Source organism: Neopsephotus bourkii, unplaced genomic scaffold (genome assembly GCF_033783945.1).
Source record: "Neopsephotus bourkii isolate Nb327-2 ecotype Australia unplaced genomic scaffold, CSIRO-AGI_Nbou_v1 NB_107, whole genome shotgun sequence".
Taxonomy (NCBI): Eukaryota; Metazoa; Chordata; class Aves; order Psittaciformes; family Psittacidae; genus Neopsephotus; species Neopsephotus bourkii.
The window spans coordinates 7,452,353-7,475,766 of NW_026900624.1; the positions used below are offsets into that span (position 1 = coordinate 7,452,353).

The window sequence follows — 23,414 nt, forward strand, 5'->3', positions numbered from 1 at the left end:
AAGACCAGTCCCAACACTGATCCCTGAGGGACACCACTCGTTACTGGTCTCCAGCTGGACATTGAGCCATTGACCACAACTCTTTGTGTGCAGCCATCAAGCCAGTTCTTTATCCACCGAGTGGTCCATCCATCAAATTGATGTCTCTCCAATTTAGAGACAAGGATGTCATGTGGAACAGTGTTGAACCCTTTACACAAGTCCAGGTAGATGACATCAACTGCTCTACCCCTGTCCATCAGTTCTGTAGCCCCATCATAGAAGGCCACCAAATTGGTCAGGCAGGATTTCCCCTTAGTGAAGCCATGCTGGCTGTCACCAAGCACCTTGTTGGTTTTCATGTGCCTTAGCATGCCTTCTAGGAGAATCTGCTCCAAGATTTTGCCAGGCACAGAGGTGGGACTGACTGATCTGTAGTTCCCTGGGTCATCCATTTTCCCCTTCTTGAAAATGGGGGTTATATTTCCCTTTTTCCTGTCATCTGGAACTTCACCTGACTGCCATGATTTTTTAAATATGATGGCCAGCAGCTTAGCAACTTCATTTGCCAGCTCCTTCAGGATCTGTGGATGGATTTCATCAGGACCCATGGACGTGTGCACATTCAGATTTTTAAGATGGTCTCGAACCAGTTCCTCTCCTACAGTGGGCCCAAGGTCTCCATTCTCACAATCCCTGCGTCTGCCTTCCAAGACTTGGGTGGTGCGGTCATAGCCTTTGCCAGTGAAGACCGAGGTAAAGAAGTCATTCAGAACCTCAGCCTTCTCCAAATCCTGGGTAGCTAGTTCACCTGAGAGCTTCCTGAGGGGGGCTATGTTCTCCCTAGTCTGTTTTTTATTTGATATGTACCTGTAGAATCCCTTCCTGTTATCCTTAACATCGCTAGCCAAGTTTAATTAACTGGGCCTTAGCTTTCCTAATGTGGTCCCTAGCTTCCTGGACAACATCCCTGTACTCTTCCCAGGCCGCCTGTCATTACTTCCACTTTCTATAAGACTCTTTTTTCATTTGAATTTTCCTTAGGAGCTCCTTATCCATCCAAGGAGGTCTCCTGGCCCTCCTGCTGCACTTCCTTCTAGTTGGGATGCAACACTCCTGAGCTTTAGCAGGTGATCCTTGAATATCAACCAAGAGTCTTGGGCCCTCCTGCCCTCTAGGGCTGTATCCCATGGAACCTTACTAAGCAGGTTCCTGAAGAGGCCAAAGTCTGCTCTTTTGAAGTCCAGGGCAGTGAGCTTGCTGCACGCTCTTCTCACTGTCCTGAGGATCTCAAATTCGACCATCTCGTGATCACGGCATCCAAGGGTGCCCTGGAGCGTCACGTTTCCAACGAGATGTTCCCTGTTGGTGAGCACAAGGTCAAGCATGGCACCTCTCCTTGTCGGCTCCTCTATTACTTGCAGAAGGAAGTTGTCTTCCACACAATCGAGGAACCTCCTGGATTGCTTGTTCTGGACCGTACTGTCATTCCAACAGATGTCAGGGTGGTTGAAGCCACCCATGAGAACGAGGGCCTGTGAGCATGAGGTTTTTCCTATCTGCCTATAGAGTGCTCCATCTGCAGATTCTCCTTGATCTGTAACAGATCCCCACAGTAATTTCTCCCATCACTGTTTTCCCTTTAACCCTGACCCACAAACTCTCTGTTAACTGATCACCTGTCCCCAGAGTTCCATACTCTCCAGCCTATCCCTAACATAAAGGGCAACTCCCCCTCCTCGCCTGCCAGGCCTGTCTTTTCTAAAGAGTCTGTAACCTTCCATTCCAACACTCCAGTCATAGGAGCCATCCCACCATGTTTCTGTGATGCCTGTTATATCATATCCCTGTAGACGTGCACACATCTCTAATTCCTCTTGTTTGTTCCCCATGCTACAGGCATTTGTATAGAGGCATCTGAGCTGAGCTCCAAATGAAGCCGGCTCATTGGCTGGAGCAGCTGGAATGTCTCTACATTGCTTCAAGCATTTATTATAGGTGCTGGCAACTGACTGGGTGTGTTGGGATGCAATGATGGCCCCTTTCCCCAACACATCTAGTTTAAAGCCTCCTTGACCAGTCTGGCAAGCCTCCTACCAAAGCTGCTCTTCCCCTTAGACCAGCTCCACCAGCCCCCACTACACCTGGCCTACAAACTTGGGTCCCGTGTTCAAGACACCCAAACCCTTACTATGACGCCACCCTTTTAACCATTTATTAACCTGGCTAATCCTTCTAGCTTTTTTTAGGTCCTCCCCTGTATCCTGGAGAATAAACAAAAAGACTATCTGAGCTCCAGAGCCCTTAACCACCTCTCCCAGGGCTCTGTAGTCCTTCTTTATGCTCCCCAGGCTACTACTGTCTATATCCTCACCACCCACATGTATCACCAGAAGTGGGTAATAGTCCGTGGGGCTTACTAGAGCAGGCAGCCTCTCTGTCACATCCCTGATCCGTGCCCCTGGTAGGCAACACAACTGAGGTGTTACTCTACGACAAACTAGTAGTATAAATGGTTTAACTACATGGACACATAAGTGTTTATAGACACTTTCTAACCTTGGTGTCTGCTTACATTTTTTTCAGCCTTTTTCTGAGTACCAAGAGAATGCTGTTCTGTGTGGGCCATGGAAATCCTGGACTAAAAAAGCATCATAGAATACCAACTTGGAAGGGACCTGAAGGATCATCTGGTCCAACCTTTCTAGGCAAAGCATGACTGAGACTAGATGGCCCAGCACCCTGTCCAGCTGAATCTTAAAAGTATCCAACACTGGGGAGTCCACCACTTGCCTGGGGAGATCATTCCAATGGCTAATTGTTCTCATTGTGAAAAATTTTCCTCTTGTCAGATTCTCCACAGGAATAAGTTGTGCCCGTCACCCCATGTCTTTTCTACGTGGCTCCTTCTGAGAAAAGAGTCAGTCTTCTTTGTAGCCACCCTTTAAATAGGTGCATGGTGAAGTCTCTGGAAATACCAAGATTCAGTCATGATTAGCTGCTACAAAGGTGAATTCAGTTGGTCTCAGTCCATGCACATTGGCTGTTTCTAGGCTGTTCGCTCAATTTTGGCAAATCGCAGACCACAGTGTTTGCTACAGACATACAGGAACCCATACTGGAGTCTACAGCAATTGTTTCTATATCCAAATCTCTATGAGCATCCATTTAATGGCTGCGTTTCACATCTAATAGTTACTGAGGTTGAGGTATGTTTAGTAACATAATTAAGACTATCAACTGAAGTAAAATTCCCCTTTCTATTTGCTATCCAGACATGATGAGAGGTTATTTCTTAAAGAGGTACTTGGCCACTGTGAGAGTTAAGGCATACTGGTGTCACCTAAGGAGCAAGGAAGCTGGCCTAGGGGCATGTCTAGCTAGACAAAGCTAGACAAGGGACAGGATGAAGGTCAGAGAGAAAGACAAAAAGATCACTCTTAGGAGCACTGTTTTGTAGATGCTTGGCTCTGTCCTCTAGGCATAGGAAGCCTGTTGCAACAAAGCAGGGTGACTCTTCATGAATCAGGTATCTGTACAAGCTGCAGCACCTGCTCACGAATCACCAGCTGTTCTGTTCCTGACTCATTACAATGACTGCTAGAAGAGAAGGTGACATTAGGTGGTTTTGTTACCAGAACTACCATCTTCCTGGCGTTAGGACTGCTACCACTTGAGCTTCTGTGGGTCCTTGACTGCCCTTTTCGCCTTTCCGGGCAGCAGATCTCACGCTTTGTTGCTTGTTAACACAAGGCAGCACTCCAGCAAGAGCTGCAGCTCTGTTCCCGTTAATCTGGCCAAAAGGCTTTTCAAAGTGGAAATACTGATAAACGTGGGACCTCCTATCATTGTCAGGGACAAGAAACCATTTCTCTTCATAGAAAACATCTATTAACAATGAGTAAGCTATGAAAGCCAGCCCTTGACATCAATACTCCAAGGGCTGTTGACCCAATGGAAAATGAAAAATCCAAAAATGAAAACTTTTCACAGGTGCCTTCTTAAAGAGGCATTAAGAGGTTTATTGAGTCTACATCTAAAAATATTTCCATGTAGGTCACCACTGATGGGTCAACTGAGATTAGTTATAATTCTATAATTCTTTCAAGGAGTTTGCAGAGACAAACCACTCATCGTGGATCAGTTTCTGTATCAGTGGCGTAGGGGTATAGCTAGTTTGACAGGCTATTCTAAAGTTACCAGTCACTTTGTAAAACACAATTTCATATAATTTAAATTCAAATCAAATGTCTAATAGAAAGGGCATGTTGGAATTGTTTTCCCCATAGTTTAATGGGAAGGTCCAGCTAGAAGCTCTTGGTCGTCCAGTTGTTAATCACTTACTGATGAATCCTGGAAATACAAAAGGTCTGGTGTCAGGCACAACAGATGTGCCTGATGTGCACAGCTTGCCCACTACATATCCCAAACCACTCATGAGCATTTTATTGATCCTGAGTTATAGAGACTTCAGTCAGCTCTCAGGCTAAGACCTCAAAAAGCATTTAAAAATGCAACGAACACTGATAACACAACCCCACAAGTCCTAATCTTGTGAGTTGGCCATGATGTCCCCTATTATGGGGATGCATCCATTCCCTTCCTTGCTACCTGCTAGCTTTAGTGAATCCAGAACTTCAGTCCCAGTCTTCTGTTTAAACCAACACTATCATTCCTTTTTCCCTCATTAGAAACCAAACCAGACCAAATCTGTCCTCAAAATTTACCAAGTCTCCTGACTGAAGCCATAACACACTGCTTCCTAGCTCTGAAGAAAGCATGCATACGGTCAACTCAGCTGCCTAAGAAACACCCACAGAAAATGTGGACAAAACAGTTATCCCTGCATCTTGCTGTGATCTTCCAGTTGCAGCTAAGTGACTAATTCCTCAGACCTACACATTACCTTTAAAAAGAGGAAGAGAGAACTGAATGACCACTTAACTGTTTTCTAAATAAACCTAAGAAAATGTGCTCATCATAGTCATCCTGGTCACCATGTACCACCAATTAAATATTGGATTTTAAAATACTTTTATTTTCTCAGAATGAAATGGATGTGAGATTATTTCATTTCTGCCAAGTTTTCTCTGTTGTTTTTCATGTGCTGTGGCCCATCAGTAGTGCACAGACTCTAAGTCAAAGAAACAGCACCCTGCAGTACAAATAGGGAATAGTTCTATGTTGCATTGTTCCTAATGCATATTTATTTCTGGTTTCCTTGTAAAGAAAAATCTTACTCTGTATAAATTCTGTATTTCATGCACTGATATTCTGCCAACCAAAAGCCTGACTCTAATATAAAATCATTCTCAATTAAGTACTTACTGTCAACACCCTCACACCTTTTATTTCCTTCTCCTAATTAAAACTCAACTTACAGAAGACTTCATCTTATCTTCTCTCATCATATCTCCTCATCATGGTCTATTTTGCAAGGTGAACGAGCAGCCACAGCATCCGTCAAAATAACACAAGTGAGAAGCTGGCACAGAAGCAAATAAGCAAAAATGAACAACTGAGACTGGGGAAAAGGAGGAGACAGGGAAGTAACTGATTATGAGAAAGTATGGTGGAACAGAAGTCTGAAACTGTTCTTTAATGTGATAAGCTTTTGTGGGATCAGGAATATGTGCTGTCATTGCTTCAGAATAAGAATGGTTAAATTCAGTGCACACAAAATAGCTGCTTTAATTAAGTTTAAGAGACAGACCTAATCCTATTTAAAGATTTTATCTTTTGTTTAAAAACATTCCTGAGGTCAAGTAAGCTTGGTTAATTTGCAGTTTCCTGGAACAACAAAATAAGTTAGATTCTCAGAGCAACACTGCAAAACATGAAAATGCAAACAAGCCTGTCAAATGTTCATTTCATGATTAGAAAAAAGAACAATATGAAGAAAGGCTGTATAAAACAGCCTATAAATCTTGGAACAGCACCTAAAAAAAATAAGAAAAGAGATTATAGAGCAGAGTAAAACATTTCATTGCAATAATGTCATTTTTGTAAGTTCTTTGAGGCATGTATTCCAAACATATATGAATCTGAAAGTACAATCTATATATTAATGTATATAAAATATCCTTTCTGCAGTTCATAAGATCCAGTTAATATCTCTGAATATTGTTTCACTTATAGTCCATTTGCTGTATTTCAGTAGTGTGATTTCTCTACATAACAGCAGATTCAAAGGGCAACAGAATGTTACCCTTATATTCATTATTCCTAGTGCAACATCGTGTGTAGAAAATATAGCTCCTATTTTTCTCATTCTAACTCTTTTGCCTTCCTTCACAGAGAAAGAGCAAAAAGCAGATCTAAGATTTGACTGCTCACCCACTTCTTGCGAACAACAAGGAATCATGTATACAAACACACCTCTTTTGGTTGAGGCTTTCCACTTAAAATTAAGATTTTATTATGATATAATGGACGATTTATCACTAGACATTTACAGGAGGAAAAACAGTGCTCAAATATTTAGCTGATACAAATTGTCAAAGAGCAAAAAGTGAATGGTGTCATAGTATTTACAAGTAAATATGTGACAAATAGACCCGTAACTATTGTTTTCTTAATTCTACATCTTTCCCTTTGTAATGCCAACAGCAGAAATCTGGAAAGAAGACCAGCTCAGATTAATGCAGTCTTATTTCCCAATGCAGAGTTTAGAGTTTCAGTAGCTGGCAAGCGCATGCACAAGCAGTGGGGGTTCTGATATCTCAGTTCCTAAGACAGACGCATTAAGCCAAATTTTCCTTTCTTATTAATTTCTTCCAGTTTCATTTGCACAGAACATAAGACTGATATAAATCAAGTGTGAAATACTAGGTGCAAAAGGACTAGAAATGTATTTAGTTTGTTGTGCAAGAAGGAACATTCCATTTCATGTCAGATTTTCAAAATCTGGCAGGCTGAATTTCTTGCTAAATCCCAACAACTGCACTCAACACATGTCTGGCTTTGGAAATGCAGCAGTATAATTAAAGGACAGTTTAAACAAGAGTTACAAAGGTTAGGTCGTGCAGTACCTAGTACTGGGAAGGAAAACAGACTCCCTATTACAGCTAAAGTTCCATTCTTTCTTCAGTTTATCTGCTTTCTCCTTGCACATATTATGTACATAGTCTATGAGGTATCCTTTTCTAACCAAAAGCCATTTAAATCCATATTTAAATCCACGACTGCTTCGTCCCTGTGACAGAGATGTAGAGCAATGCAGTTTATGCTCACTGCCCCTAGCGTTGAGAGATGACATCTGTAGCCCTCAATTGGAAAAAAACCCCTTGAAAGAAGCAGCATCTGAAATTGCATCAGTAATTGCAGTTTCAGCCTGTGAATGAAAATTGCATTGTCTGAACTTCAGTATAGGAAATTTTACAGTATTCTTTTTTTTTTTTTTAATTTTTTAACTGCCTGAAGTTATCCTGCTATTACATGTACTCTAGCACTGGAAACACTGCTAGGAGAAAAAAGTAGTGGCTACCTTATTATTTTATCCAATTATAAAGTATTAATTTTGTAACAGAAATTTTGACTGGTAATGTCTATTGCAGTGCAAACCAAAAGCAACTGAATGACTGAAGACCAATGACATGCTATTTAATTTGTAAACTTCACTTTGTCTTATCTCTCTGCTACCCCTTTCTAAGAGATCACTCTTCCCAACTGCAAAGTTGGTAAAAGCAATGGGACCATACCTGATTTGCTGCAATGCAGAGCCATGCATTTTAGTTTAGCTTCCCATAGAAATGCAAGAGTGACTGAGCTAGCTTAGGTGACCTAGTAGCTGACTTAGGTGACCTAGATCAGAGGGATGCTCACACAATGCATGTACAATGGTATTGATGTACTCTGGCTGGAGGAGCAGGGACACCCATCCAAAACACCGCGGCTTCCCAACTTCTCATCACTTGAAAACAACGCTTCTCAGGTGAAGGCCATATCAGGAATGAATAAACAGTGATTCTGGTTAAAGACAGTCTCCATTTGAAAACTAAATTTGACAAGAATAATGCAGGCTACTTATCCAGTACAGCCCATAGTCAATGTACAGTAGTGCTTTAGAGAACCTCTATAGGCTATCTACAGTTTCAGTGTAATTCATGATGTAAATACCTAAGTAGTTCAGGAACCATTAATGTTTTTTTGAAAATACATCCCTCCCTTATGAATAGGAAGTTGAAGCTTGATAATGGATTTGGGTCTATGTGTGAAAGGCAGAGCAGACCTACCCAAACAGCATTTCCTGCCCAAATGTACTGCCACAACTGAAGCCTTTAAATCCCTTGTTACAAAGGAAAGCCTTATCTTCAGCAGCAATCCAGAATACCACCTTCAGCTTGAGCTTCTGAGCAAAAAAAAATTTAAATAATTAAGCTGTACTTTGGAAGACTATAGCTGAGCAAGAGAATAGTAAGGACTGGAACACTCACAGTTGTTACAGTTTAGAGAGTGCTCCCATGCATTTTACTTTTCCTAGTGATCCTTTGAAAAATCAAGCATAACTGTTGCAAAGCGTAAGATATTTAGCACATCAGTGCCAGTTGCACTTCTACCTAATAGCAATGTGAATATCACAGCTGCAATATGAAAAGTTAAAGCACTCTGGCTTGGTATTTAAAGACTTACAGAACAAATTCTCCACAGCATGCTAGCTTGAATATTTGGAATTGAAGATGCTCTTTTTATAGTCTCCTGATTCTCTGGTTCTGACAGGTACTTAAGTGCGTAAGACCCTTGGAGCTGCTTTTGCAATTGGAGTACACCTTTCTCCAAATCACCTCCACAATGAAAGTACTCTTCCTGCCACAGCCTTTCAGAACACCCGTCACTGATTCAGTAGCTGATTTAGTAGGCTTGGGGTTAAATTGTCCACGCCTTTTATCTGTGCTAACAGTGGTTGAAAGCCTTTCACATTCATCTGCACATAGCTCGTTTAGGACTGGCTTCTGTCTTACTTCAAGTTTCATGTTGATTTCTCATGTGCATCAAAAGAAAACTCCTTTATTACCTATTTCAAAGTAGTGCAAAGATTTAGTGATATCTGATTATATCCTGATTTCTGTCTGCTATTTAAAATTTTGCTGAATAGAGCATCTTCAATTATGTGTGACCTGAGCTGTATTTATTATGAGTATTCAGTGCAATTCAAGACTTTGAGGAACTCTCTACTGTGATTTTTAAGAGCAAATAAGAGAATGGGAGAAATATTATAAGTTTAATAAAAAAGTATTACCTGTAGGGCCCTAGAGATGAGTACCAAATCCCAGCCTAATCACAACAGCATCACTAAGCCAGCCAATACCCCCCACACCCTGTTTGCCCACTAGCAGCAGACAAAGACTCCTGAGCTGCACTTCTGAAGTTTTCCCTCCTCGTGGCCCCAAAACTTTTCTAGCCTGCAGCATCCACAGGAAGTGAGGGGGGAGGGAGGGGAGGCTTCAGTTCTCATCCAGTGTATAACATGATGGCTGGGACACAGTCCAGGAGATGGATGATGGGGATTTGAAGCTTTTTTACAAATGTGTTTAATCTTTGTTTCCCCAGGCCCCCATTCAGGTTCCTTCAATGTAAACGCAAAAAAGGCTCATATATGAGAAAATGAGACTTATTTCTGCAGCTTATGCAGTCAGTTCAGATGGCATCTAAGCACAGGCAGACTCAGACACTTTGCCTTCTGCTCCTGGAACAGCTTCCTGCTCAAGCAACACAAGGCACTGAACACAACCAGAATACCTTGCAGTATTAGGTCAGAAACTCCCACACCTGACAATACAGAACTTAGTGGGCAATAGCTGCTTTTTAATAGCCTCTTTCCCTAGCAATTGTCATCTGTTTCAGTGCTTGATAAAATACATTTCATCTTCTCTACATCACTCCCGCAGAAGATTTTAATTACATTTGCATTGCAACTGCCTCTCAACGAAAAGTAAGTTTTTGCTCTGTTTTCCTAAGTCATAAAAGTAGCTCCCCTGAGTCTTATTTTTTCATACTACTCTGATGCCCCCTTGCTGTCTTATAGAAACTATACTAAATGTGTAGACATCAGATATTCCCTGAGTGGATTTGTACTGTTCATCTCACTAGGCGGTAACACATACATGTCCTGGTGGCAGTTACTAAGCTTGCAAGAGAAGACAAATAAGAGGAATAAGTTGTAATAATCTTTCAAAGTCGTTGCTCTGCTGTGTGACTGAAAGTTGAACAAGTATGAAGTATTGGAGTTGGAGTTTCTGGTGGGAAGAACATGGTACTGGACATGTGGTAAGGACTCACATTTAGCTTAGAAGCTGCTATAAAGGGAGGAAGCTTCAGTAAAATCATCATAAAGACTCAGACACTAAGACAAAGATATTCACTACATTTTGTAAGTACAGAAAGAGGAGGTTTAAGAACCTCAAGAAAATGTAAGCAAACCTGGGACTGGAAACTAAGACTTCTATTTACCATTCACATGCTTAAATTTCAGAGCACTCTCTCCTGGTGTACATCTGTTTTGTATTGTTTCTCTTTTTAGAGACTAAACCTACATCCCTAATTCATATGATCAGTACCATAGAAACTAGTGAGAAAAGAGTCAAGATCAAGCATGTAAATTTCAGTCTTATGGATTTGCTGGCTTTTGGGTTTTTTATCCCACACCTATGCTTTCTTACCATCCAGTACCTAAGCTATGATAATAAAGGTGATACTATGATAAAACCTATGATAATAAAGGTAGAAATAATATCAGGTTCCTATATTCCAAAGGCTCCAAATTATATTTAGCAAACAGGTAGGCTTGCTACTTAAGTTATAACATACAGAGTAAGAAAAATATACAGAGCTATCTTCCAGCTTAATTAATGAGTCTGGTTAACGTAAGTCATATTGCACCTGAACATATGATGTATTCTTGAAAGACTGTGACCTCTGTCCTCATTACAGATCCACCCACAGGAGATGACTACAGCCAATTGCAGAAGACATGATACATCTGAACTATTCTCAGGTGCTTCCATGATGCAGCTGACTATATGCCCAGAATCATCATGATACTGCCACATGCCAGCACATACTGCACTTCTTCCTGTGACTGTGTGAAGAACCATATTGTTAGCTGTAAGTATTAGTCTCAGGATGGAGTTGAAGGTAGTCTGAAATAAAAAAATCTCTAAACTTTGCAATAGGAAACGTAGATAGGGCAGCTGAACTGCTTCATTTCCAAATACAGCAAATGGCACTAAAAAAGCCTGCTCTTACACTTGTGTATCTCTTCATAACTTGCAGGGCAGAGTGGTTTTGAAGTCTGGCATATAGTAATGCATGAAGTCTGGCATATAACATGCATTACTATATGCACATTACTACTGAGGTTTGTTAAATCTTCATTACAGATACCTGGGAATGATCAGGCCACTGTGACTTAATATAGCTGTTCTCACAGAACCAATTGTGGCATCCGACATGCAGGGAAGGTTCAGTTTCGTGTAGTCATTCTTGGGTACCTGACGGGTTTTCTCCCTGTGCCTTATGCAATCCATGCAGGCAATGATGTAGGTATTGCTCACATCTCTGCTCCCTGCTCAACAGACTTTTTGTTGCAACAGTAGTGGAAGAGCTGGCTTCTTCCTTCCTGGGCCATACAAGCCTTCATGGAGTGCACTTTGCACAAGGAGTAACAGGCAGCATCAGAAAGTACACATGGTCTGAAGACTACTACAGTGGCTGCCACCACTCACACAAGCCTTAGTAAAACATGGGGAAAATCTAGTCTGCAGTTTCTCAAGTGCTATCAGCTATTCTGTCTGCACTATCTCTACATAGTAAGAAATGTTATTCAAATACTTGTATGAGAAAGTGTCTTCCTCCCTTTCAGCAGCCTGTGCCCGCTACTGCAGCACTGTCTTGAATAACTGCAAGGGAGATTTACTTTACCCCGTGTTCACCTAGCAGCAAGATCATGGTTCACACCTGCAACTTGTACTCTCTACACTGTGAGCTGTAGGAATGACATTTTGATACTTTGAGTAACTCTCCGCCTCAAGGCATCTGTCACCACACTTCCTTCCACCTTTTCAAGTTCTTTCCAACCACTATGCTTCCCCACGGCTAAGTATTCTGCTAGAATTTAGCAGCAGCAGTTGATAGGTGCCCAGGATATTTACCTTATCAAGGCTGTCATCCTTGATGGGGTGAATGTAGGACTGCCTACAACTACAGAAGATGAAATAGTCCTTCAAAATTTCTCTTTCTTCACCACACACCTAGGAATTAAATGAGTAACTAGGAAACAATTCAGGAGACAAATTTTGGACTCAGACAAGAAAACGCCCAAAGCTTCTTCTGAAGATTAAAAGAAGCAGTCTAGTTGTATGATAAATCATGTATGATAAATCATATATGGTACTACCTACTTTTTCTTGAGAATGTGATAGATGTGTTCAGCTGAGGTCAGTGTTGGATAGCAGTACTACTGTAGCTCAGCTTCACAGGTAACGTACCAGGCACCACCTGTTCCAAAGATGCTGACCAAGGAAAAGGAAGGAGGATTTTGCATTGATTCTAGCCTGTAACAATTACGTTCTTACAAACAGGCTGTCTACACGATATAAGTTTTGTGGCTATTTAGTGTCTCACATAGCGTGAAGGTGATCCTTACTCCAGGATTGCCCCAGGAGTTAAAAATGAGAAGCGGGCATATTTGTGAGAATCATGTGAGTCTGCTGCTTAGTGTCCCAAATAAAGGTTCTCATCACACTTCCTGAGGTGCATACTTTGAGGCTCAGGTGATGTAACTTACAATACCAGACTCTCTGCCTCTGAGAATGAGCCTAACCTTGACAACAATCATGGATATGTGTCACATGCAGACAGAATATAAAGTAGAACAACTTGCAGAGGAACTGTCAGGACTGAGATCAACAGCAATTATTTTCTTGATCATCATAGCCTGTCTTACATCTGTTCTGAAGTAGTTGCTGACTAATTAAGTGCATATGTATGTGATACATACATGCATAAACATACAGAACATTATGACAGCTGTGTCACTAATGATGCTAGTATCAGTTCCCACTCATTGTAACACCTCTGTTATTTATACATCGATGCAATAAAGTATGAAAGCACATGGTCATTTTAAGTATGTGAATAGCCACATTCATGCTGACAGGACTCATGCAATTCAAGTCACATATTCTTCAATGTCTTCCTCTTCAGTCCTAATCAATAGAGTACTTCAGTGTGGATTATGTTACTATACAAATCTGCTCTTACTTTCTTTTGGCCCCTTATGTGGCCCTCCTTTTCCCACTGCCCTTAGTTCCTTTGTCCACCTCTACCTGGTAAGCACTTCCACTCTTCCAAGACTGACTACACTGTCCTTTTGTGATCATCCTGTCTCTTCCCCAGCATTCTAGGTGGCTCTTCTCAGCAGCAGAGATCTGTTTCCCCCCCTTTTTTTTTTTTTTTTTTAAATGCTTCCCCCTCAGTCTCTCTAACCTTTCTTCTGGCCTTGCCTCTCCCAGAAACTCCACAGTAAATGGGGCAGAAAGCTGTCTCACAGCTGTGTGTATCCATTCGGTTTTCTGGGTTGATGCAACGCATTTTTTGTAATCAATGTGTAGCAGAGACTGTTGATCTGTACCTTTCTGAAATCGTATGAGACATTGTCTAGGATGGCATATTTACTACCTTCTGAGGTAAGTAGCCTAGAACCACGATCAACACCTGTTGATGATTAAAGCAACTCTCAGAAGCCCAGTTGAGCAGCTCCTTTCTTTGCTGTGACACTTTATTGATATCTACATCCTCATTGTAAAAACAGCTGCACAGCTATAGCAGCTAATTTCCTATAACACTTTCTTTTTTTTCTCCCAAGCCTGGAGGCCTGATTTATAAAGCTATTAATTGCTAGGGGTTGCTGGCTTTATGAAAGTGCCTGAAGGATAGGCATCATAAAGCACAGCGAAGAGTCCCCTAGTCAAATACCGTCCCAAGCCCTCAAACCCACACACTGTTGCGCATCCACATCTGAAGCCTTCAGAGAAGGCTGAGCTGCTGTCTGGAAGCAGTGAAGCCTCCCTACATCACTACACAAATCTGGCTACATCACAGTCTGATGCATGCAGAGTCAGATCAGAGTTGTGTTTTCATGTACACATGCTCCCAGTTAACTGGACATGACATTCTGCAGCTGTTTGAATAGCAGAAGACTGATACAAAAGCATACACTTCAAACTCCATTCAGGAACTCATCATAGGGTCTTGTGTGGTTTAAAGCCCATGACTTCAACATTATCCATCCTCATACCTCAATGCCCATGTTTAGATAAAAAAACACACCAAACTAATATACTTTTAGAAGCATAATGCAAATGAAAATTTTCTGACTGATTCTCATCTGGAATAACTGCATCTGTGCCATTTCTACAGCAGCTTGCTCTGAGATACATTCAAAGGCATTTAGAAGGGAAAATTACTCAACCTGTAGTGCTAAAGCAGCCACATTCAGTTCACCCCCTATCACGCTTCAGTTTCTATGGTGTTCCAGGTGTAACCATCACAAAAACTCCCGTAGAAATGATTTATTTTGTGTTACTGAATCACTGAGATATTCAAATCAAGTCCCTCAAAGATAAACCAGTTTTATATGAGATAGCTGCACAACCTTCATTATGCAGAGATAATGTAACTAACATATCCAGAGGGCACAGCTGTATGCCTCTCCTAACACGTTGAAAAATAAGCTACTGCCTTGAAGAAATCATTTGCCTTCAGTGCCCTAAGTTTACTTAAGTGACCAAATAATGAATGTAAGACTAATAATAAGCATAATTATAGCATTGTTATGCATCAATATTGAGTTGTACTTTCTCCCATGAACACATAAATATGGTCAACTGTCTCTGTCCCCCTTTAAAATGAAGGGTGATGGAGGCAAAGACTGGCAAAGTAACTAACCCAACTTCACCTATAGAAGTGGCAAGAGTTTGCAGTGGGACCTGGCTGCCCTGTGTCCTGTGCCAGCACTGTGCCTATAAGGCCACCTTGGAAACATTTCTGATGAAACCTAGGGCATCTTAAGTTTGAAATTTTCTTTCCTTATGGCTTAGTCCCAGCCATGAACAGTTACAATACAAAAATGATCCCCAATTAAAAATTAGTTCTTTTTTTTTATTTGTTTGATTTTTTTTTTCAATAGAAGTTTATGTTTGCTATCACAAGTTCAAAGTGGAGATAGTAATGTGCAGATAGCTAAAGCCACCTACAACCCACTGGGGAAATATTTACAGTAATGCTTGCCGAGTTATGCAAGCTATCCCATACTGTCTTGTCCGGTGTAATTATCATTGCACAATTTGTGGTGAGGGTTCACAAAACTGCAATTCTGACCTTTTGGGAAAGCAAAGCCATTAATCCGCAGTGCTGACATTTGCTGCTCATCTTCCTCTCACGTGATCTTTGCTTTGACTTGCCAAAAATATTGATGCACCTCTGACGTTTTTCCTTTGAAGTGATATGACAGCCTGGTGATTGTTTTTGGTTATTTGACTTTTTATGCTCCTGTCCTCATTTTGAGCTTAATGTATATGATGCATCAGCAAAGTGACCACAGCTTCCTTTATACTGTGTAGGCTGGTGGTAAGGCAAGCTGATCTTGTCCAAAATTCCATCCCTACATGGCCTGCTGGAAAGTGTAGTGCTAAGAATAAAGATGATATATGACCTCTACATGTACTCATGATCCAAGTCTGCTGAATTTGAAATGCTGTAGGGTATAATTTTAGAAGCACTGTAAATTTGTGAAAAGTATTATATAGTAAGGCTCCATCTCAGAGTTGGTGCACTGAGTGATTTGCTTTGCTACTGAATTTAACGCTGAGTGGTCTTCTACAGCCTGAGACACTGAGAAACTGACTCTTTGAAGTGCCAGTTATAAACACTTTTGAGAGAAATACAAACCCTTGCATTGATGAGGATCACATCAAAGAAGTAATAATTCGCATCAATCTTGCCTCCTAGGAAGACCATGAATCTTGTGTAATGAGAAGCAAGAGATTTGTCTTTACATAGCCTTGTGTGGTGGATTACAGTACTTGCACTGTGTTGACAGGTGGAAATTAAAGCACAGGGAGACTGAGTTAGTTAAGGTTACATGGAAATTCTAGCAGAAAAGGATCATTTTCCTTAACGTCCTGATTATGAGGCCAGAGCACTCATTCCTGGTTACAGATATCACAAGCAACCAAAAAAGACGGCGAGTGCTGATTAACAGCTTGATCCTCAGGTCATGTGCTGAAACCTCACACAGCTACGGCTCATGTTTGGACTGAGTCAGAAATGTTCATGTGTTCTCACTGAACAGCAGTGTTTTATAAACACCAATCTACTGCACAGATGTTTGGTGTGTTAATACAACGTCACATGCTGTTACAAGCATATTACTACATCAGCTTCATGTAATACTTATGATAGCATTTACAGATTTCATGTCTAAAACTAAACTGCAGTTGGCATCCCAGAAAGTGCAAAGAGTTTATCTTCATCTGAACATGCCCCTCCAATGGTGATGCAAGTTGTTGTTACAGTAGTTTAATTAAAAGGTAAGACCATGGCCAGATTTATGTTTATTTCACCTGACTGATTTCTGAAAGCTAAAACTTCATTTCTGTGTGTGCAATAGTAGGCACACATCTCAAGCCAGGGCCATTCTTTATGTTATCTTCAGCTCATAAGTAGGCACATGTGACAGAAGAGACAAGGAGACAGCTTCTGACTCCTCAGAAGTGCAAAGGTACAGGAGTGCTTTTTGTAGTGATGGACCAGAGAAATACAGACACACCAAACCAGCATAGAGCAGGCTGTTTCCATGGTTAAATCCTACTTTCGCAGATGTTAAAATGACATTTTCCTAGGGACATAATTTCATTCTTTTTCTATGATCTTCTTTTCTCAAGTTTCTTCTTAACTGAGTTTTGTACAGAGGGGAATCTAGTGACTTCTGTGAAGCTGGTCCCGAGCTGCATTCTGAGAGAATCCAAACTTCTACTTCCTGCTGCTTCATGGGGACACCGGATAGCATTCAGTTACATTCAGAATGGTCTAAGTCTGACAGAAAAGGTTGGGAACACATTCAACTAGACCAAGACACTGTTAAATTTTGGTTTTCTTTAAAACTGAAAAAAAAAGAAGGCTACGTATTTTGAATCCACAACATCTCTCAAGTTTGAGGGTAAGTGAAACACTCCAGCATGGTTCATCTGTTATAGCATATTCAATTTTTATTTAGCTTTAATGCTGGATCACCTGCAGGATGTCTGTGTATACCCTTGGGTAACTGAAAAATGCTCTACCAGCTTCACCACTTTTGTTGCAGACTACCCTGCTTGTGAATGAGGCACTGCTTCTGAGCACAATGTACTGACTCTAGTCTTTTTTAATAGGGAATTCCCCCGCAAAAAAAAACAGTTTTCATGCATTTTGTAGTTCAGCTGTCTGAATTCCCAGCAAAATCTGATGCATCTTGGATGTGTCAGATGCGAGTAAGGCCCGGACTTGTGATCTGCATGCATGCAGTACATCCTGTATACTTAATATCCACATGGATACATCTGTTGTGCAATTTGTACACTATAGATCCAAAATTCCTACATTAGGATTTACTGTAACTGTAACATAGAGATGAGCTTTCCAAGCGCAGTTAATCCACGGTACCTGCTTTCTCAGCCACACCAAGCTTCAATTGCTCTTTCATTTAAAACACTGTAAGATAAATGAAAGCAGCCATTCCTGAAGAGATAGCTCCAAGTATTGTTGTGTCCCTTGTGTAATGCCTGCCTGGCTTTTGGCTCTACATAAGCTGCTTTTGTACTACTCCTATTAACTTAAAGAGAAAACAGAAACAGATTTTTCATATTGTCAGTATGGTTCCTTCCACTTGATGTATTGAGCAAAGATCATACCCATGGCTGAGGATGAAGTCTGGATTAAAAAAAAAATAATAAAAAAGAAGGTAATAGAGACTAGAATTCAAGTCTGCTTAGTTGGACTTTAAAGTTACTAATTACTAGCATAGCGTAATGCTTTTAATTGTCAGAAAAGACTAAGAAATCAATTTTACCTCAAAGTTCGGCTAAACCACCCCCAACTCTACTTCTCATAGAAAAATTGCAATTTTGAATTATTTTATTAAGAAAAAGAAGAAATTAAATCATTTAAAACACCATAGGAAAGAAAGGAGCTGGTCTCAGTGCCAGAATGCCAGTTGCTGCTGAGTTTACAACATTATCTTAAAACACAGAACATGTATTGACCAGCTGCCTGCTACTCTTGTGAACCCAATTTTTTTTTTTATTTTTTTTTAATTGGAAAAATTATTTTAGATGTGAAAAGATAATTCTGATTTCAGTGTCTTGAAGAAGCAGGCTCAAAAATGAAGAGCACCACAGGGACTTGAACATGCATTATTAACTTCTAGGGCAAATCTGACTATTCAGCCACTGACCGCAGGATGATTTTTTTTTTTTCCTATGGTTTGTTTGTTGTGTGTGGGTTTTTTGTTTGTTTTGTTTTGTTTTTTGCTTACCTAACACCTTCCTCCAACCCATTTTCATTTAATGAAACAATACTTTTGATGGTAGTTTCTGGTGGACTTTTCCTACCTGGCCTAATCACAGTTTCAATGTCTGTAGTTTATAATTAATATGAACAAATGTCAGTGAACTACAGAAAAAGCATTGATTTATGCATGCTGGTAGATGGAACTATAAAGGCTGAAAGCAGTTACTGCCTTCAGCTGTCTGCATTGTTGCTTTTCCTGGGATTGCTCCTGTAGAACAGTTTGACAGGACACAACCTCCGGGTGGTTGCTGTTCACAGTTCAGTAAACTCAGTTGAAATGAGATATAATTTACTCACTAGTACTAAGATACATTTATTTTAGAAGTCAGTGTGCCATCTTCGTTTTGCTTATTTTATTTCTTTCAAATATGTATCTGCTACAAACACTTTGTATCTAAAGCTTTCAAAGAGCTCCATTTCAGCACCATTACAGAAGTATACATAATTCAACACAAAATAAATCAGCTATTATAAGGCTAATAAGCGTAAGCAAAGCCAAAACTCGTCACTGACCTTTCTGGAACTAACAGAAGTCTTCTTTTTGTTTAACTACTATTAATTTTTCATTCATGCCAGACCAAACTGCTAAAATGGTCTTAATTTCTGTAGTACAAACATCCTAATGGAAGCTAAAGTTTTTTTTTTTACGTTCCCATCAGGAACCAATATGACTTAAATACCCTGAACTGCAAGACCTGGGTAGTTACCTGCTTGGGCAAGTAACATGGGCAACTTAAATAGTACTCCCATAAGCTTGGGAGTACTGTTTGAGTTCTGCCCTAAGCATCATTTGTGCTGCTAGGAGCAGTGAGATTGGAGCTGCTGTTATAGGAAGGATGAGGGATGGGCAGACAGCAGCTGTGGTGCAGACAGGGCTGTCCTGTCAGTAACCAGCCCTTAGTAGTGTTGGGATAGGGACAGTTTCTGCTGCTAATAGCCTCTGAACAAAGTAAGTGTCATTTACGCCCAGCCAGCAACCCATAACCACGCAGCCACTTGCTCACTTCCCCCCTCCCTCCCCCCACTCCCAGAGGGATGGGGAGGAGAATCAAGAGTGTAACTCCCATGGGTTGAGATAAGAGCAGTCCAGTAACTAAGGTATAACACAAACCACCGCTGCTACCACCAGTAATAATAATGATAAGGAAAATAACAAGGGAAGAGAATACAACTGCTCACCACCCACTGACTGATACCCAGCCTGACCCGAGCAGTGATCTAGTCCTTCCGGGTAACTGCCCCCAGTTTATATACTGGGCATGACGTGCTGTGGTATGGAATACCTCTTTGGTCAGTTTGGGTCAGGTGTCCTGTCTCTGCTTCCTCCCACCTTCCCCTCCTCCCTGGCAGAGCATGAGACTCAGAAACTGAAAAGCAATATGCCTTGTTTACTGATGGGTCCTGCCATATTGTGGGAAAGCATCGGAGATGGAAGGCAGCTGTATGGAGTCCCGACTACAAGTTGCAGAAACTGCTGAAGGAGAGGGTGAATTGAGTCAGTTTGCAGAGGTGAAAGCCATCCAGCTGGCCTTGAACATTGCTGAATGAGAAAGGTGGTCAGTACTTTATACTGACTCATGGATGGTGGCAAATGCCCTGTGGGGGTGGTTGCAGCAATGGAAGCAGAGCAACTGGCAATGCAGAGGTAAACCCATCTGGGCTGTTGCACTATGGCAAGATATCGCTGCCAGGGTGCAGAACCTGGTGGTGAAGGTATGCCATGTAGATGCACATGTACTCAAGAGTTGGGCCACTGAGGAACACCAGAACAACCAACAAGTGGATAAAGCTGCTAGGATTGAAGTGGTTCAGACGGACTTAGATTGCCAACATAAAGGTGAATTATTTTTGGTCCAGTGGGCCCATGACAGTTCAGGCCATCAGGACAGAGATGCAACGTACAGATGGGCCCGTGATCAAGGGGTGGACTTAACAATGGACACTATTGCCCAGGTTATTCACGACTGTGAAACGTGCTGCAATTAAGCAAGCCAAGTGGTTAAAGCTTCCCAAAGTATAGCGGTGACGACCATACTGGGAACACATACCAGCCCAGATTCATGCCCAGGCTGAAAGTCAAAAACACAACACTGCACCAGCTACTAAGAAGGAGAAAAATGACTGCTACTGCTGAACCCAGGGCAGTAAGTTAATGGGTCAGCTCTGACGACTGCCTGGGAAGCCCAGGGAGCAAGTCAGAATTGGCAGGGGATGTGCTGGACACCTGCCCAGTCAGGGGCTGGGTGTTCAGGCCCAAGTCCACCTGCCTCATGCTGTAATGAAAGCTGTTCCTCTACCAGATACAAAGAAATTGGGAAGAGGGGACCAGGAAGAAAAGCTTAGTGATAAAAACAAGCACAGGTTTAAACCTGAACATTGAAGGGTGCAAACAACCTTAGTAGCTGAAAATAGTGGGTGCATACCCCCTTCCTCACTGTCTTGTACACAGCTGCACTGTGCCTGGCTCAGTGCAAGGATAAGGACTACAAGAAATACACTGAGGTGCTGAAGGAGGTCCAGAAAAGGGTGGCAAAGCTGGTGAAGGGCCTGGAGAATCTGTCTTATGAGGAATGGCTGGGGGAATTGGGGGTGCTCACTCTAGAGATGGCTCACGGGGGACCTTAGTGCTTTCTACAACTTCCTGATAGCAGGTTGTGGTGCAGCTGGAGTTGGTCTCTTCTCCCAGGTAACAAATGTGGTAATGGCCTTAAGCTGTACCAGGGGAGGTTTAGCGTGGACATTAGGAAACATTTCTTCACAGAGAGGGTGCTCAGGCATTGGAATAGGCTGCCCACGGTAGTGGTGGAGTCAGTCCCTGGAACTGTTCACAAACCATGTAGATGAGGCCATCAGTGATATGGTTTAGTGGTGGCCTTGGCAGTCCTGGGGTAACGGTTGGGCTTTTCCAACTAATCAAGTCTATGATTCCGTGTCTACCCAGTGCACCTGACCAAGGCTGCTCACCCCCCAGCCCGCTCTGGCCTCTTGTGCTGCCGGGCCCTGGCACTGCCGCACCACGGTGCAGTAGAGGTGAAAGCAGGTCCCCCCAGCTCCTTCCGCCTCTGCCCACCCGGCTGCGCCCGCGGGGCGTTGTGCGTGAGGCGGCCCGCCCGCAGAGGAGAGGTGCCGAGGGCCGGGCAGGGTTGGGGGGGGAGCGGACAGTCAGCCCCTCCGACGCTGCTGCCGTTAGCGCCGAGCATGACATCACTGCGCGCGGAGCCCATGCGCCGCCGGCCCCGCGCCCCCTGCCGGTGCGTGCGTGGGGGCGTGCCGGGGGCTGGGGCTGCCGCGCCGAGCCCGCACCGCAGCCTCCCCCCGCCCCACACCTCAGGTACAGCCCCCCCCCCCCTCCCGCGGCCGGCAGGAAAAAGGATGGCGGAGAGCGAGGCCGAGACCCCTAGCACGCCCGGCGAGTTCGAGAGCAAGTACTTTGAGTACAATGGGGTGCGGCTGCCACCCTTCTGCCGGGGGAAGATGGAGGAGATCGCCAATTTCCCGGTGAGGGACAGCGACGTCTGGATTGTCACCTACCCCAAATCAGGTAGGCGGGCCCCATCCCATCCCCGCTGGGCTGGGGCTCCCCCGGGGTGGTTTGTCCTCTCCGCGCCCAGCACTCGCAGGGAGGCGCCTCCCGGGCCCGCGGCGGCTGTCCCCTCCCGGCGAGCGGTGCGCAGCGGCGGGGTGTCACCGCGGGAGGCATGCGCCCCACCGCTACCTGCGTGTGCGGCCAGGTCGGCGGACCCCGAAGCCCCTCCGAGTTGGGCCCCGTCCCCCCGCCCCGCGCCCTAGGCACGGGTGGAGGGTCCCAGCACTTGGGGGTACCCGCCTTGTTTGGGTACACTGCCAGCGCTGCGGGCTGCCACCAGTGGTCCTCGCCTCGGCAGTGCCGGTGCCCACCAGCTGTAGCACTCGGGGATAAAGATGCTGCTCCAGGCAAGGGAAACCTCGCTCAGCGTGTATGTATTGAAGCACAAGTGTGTATTTCCACATACAGACTTAGGATGTGGCATACAGGTTTACTGTCTGTGCCCCAGCCTTCCGTATTGCGCTCCCGAGGCGACCGCCCAAATCGTTCTGGGAGAACATGTGCTCAAAGTACGTTCTTGCTGTGCTGTCTGAATTACCAGAAATATCTCCTGCTTCCAACATCAGTGTACGTTTCTCCATCGAGCACATCCTTTGCTGTTTTTTACTATTTGGTATCTGCTTTTAATACTATAGTTCTTCGTTTCTTATCCTCTCAGTTTCCAGGCAAAAATGTTGAAAGAGAATTAATATGGCCTTAGTGCTGCCTGCAGAGGCAGACAATATGGTAGCTTTGTAATCCACCTGATAAAAACAGATAGACTCTTCCTTATTAAGTGACTTTTTTTCCTGACAATAAGGTGATCTCTTCCTAGAAAATCAAAGTTCACTGGTGATAACAGATGTTAGCGCTGTCAATACCCTTGAAATGATGTTTCAGTATCATAGGATTCTGACTTCATTGTTATATGAATGGCTAATGCTTTTCAATTTTTTGATGTGCTGTTTCATATTTTCTACAATGCACTATCATGTGTTCATTTCTCAAGCAGTTTCAAATATTTGTCTGCAAATCTCTGATATTTCATTACTAATGATGCTTTTAAAGACTGTCTAGAGCTTGTTAGATTCATACATTAGATAAGGTATAGTTTGTAGATGGATGGCCCCCAAAATGCTAGGATTAGGAGCAGGCAGCTACATCTTTATTGTTCTTTTAAACTGTTTTTAGCATGCAGTAAGAACACTATTTAATTCTTTCAGATTTAAGATTTTAGTTTGTGAATCTGGGTTTACAGTGTTCT

At 42.7% G+C, this 23,414-nt stretch overlaps 1 protein-coding gene across 2 annotated transcripts in view; it reads left to right on the plus strand.

The window, feature by feature from the left end:
• The first annotated feature begins 21,881 nt into the window (after nt 1-21,881).
• SULT4A1 (sulfotransferase family 4A member 1) overlaps nt 21,882-23,414 on the plus strand; it is a 31,892-nt gene continuing 30,359 nt past the window's right edge. The window contains exon 1 of one of the 2 annotated variants that reach the window (XR_009726367.1): nt 21,882-22,126. Coding sequence is in view for 1 of the 2 variants with exons in the window: in XM_061359254.1 (XP_061215238.1) it covers nt 21,958-22,126 (169 nt within the window). In the remaining variant the exon portion in view is untranslated. The remainder of the gene's footprint in view (nt 22,127-23,414) is intronic. The other variant, XM_061359254.1, reaches the window with a different exon arrangement.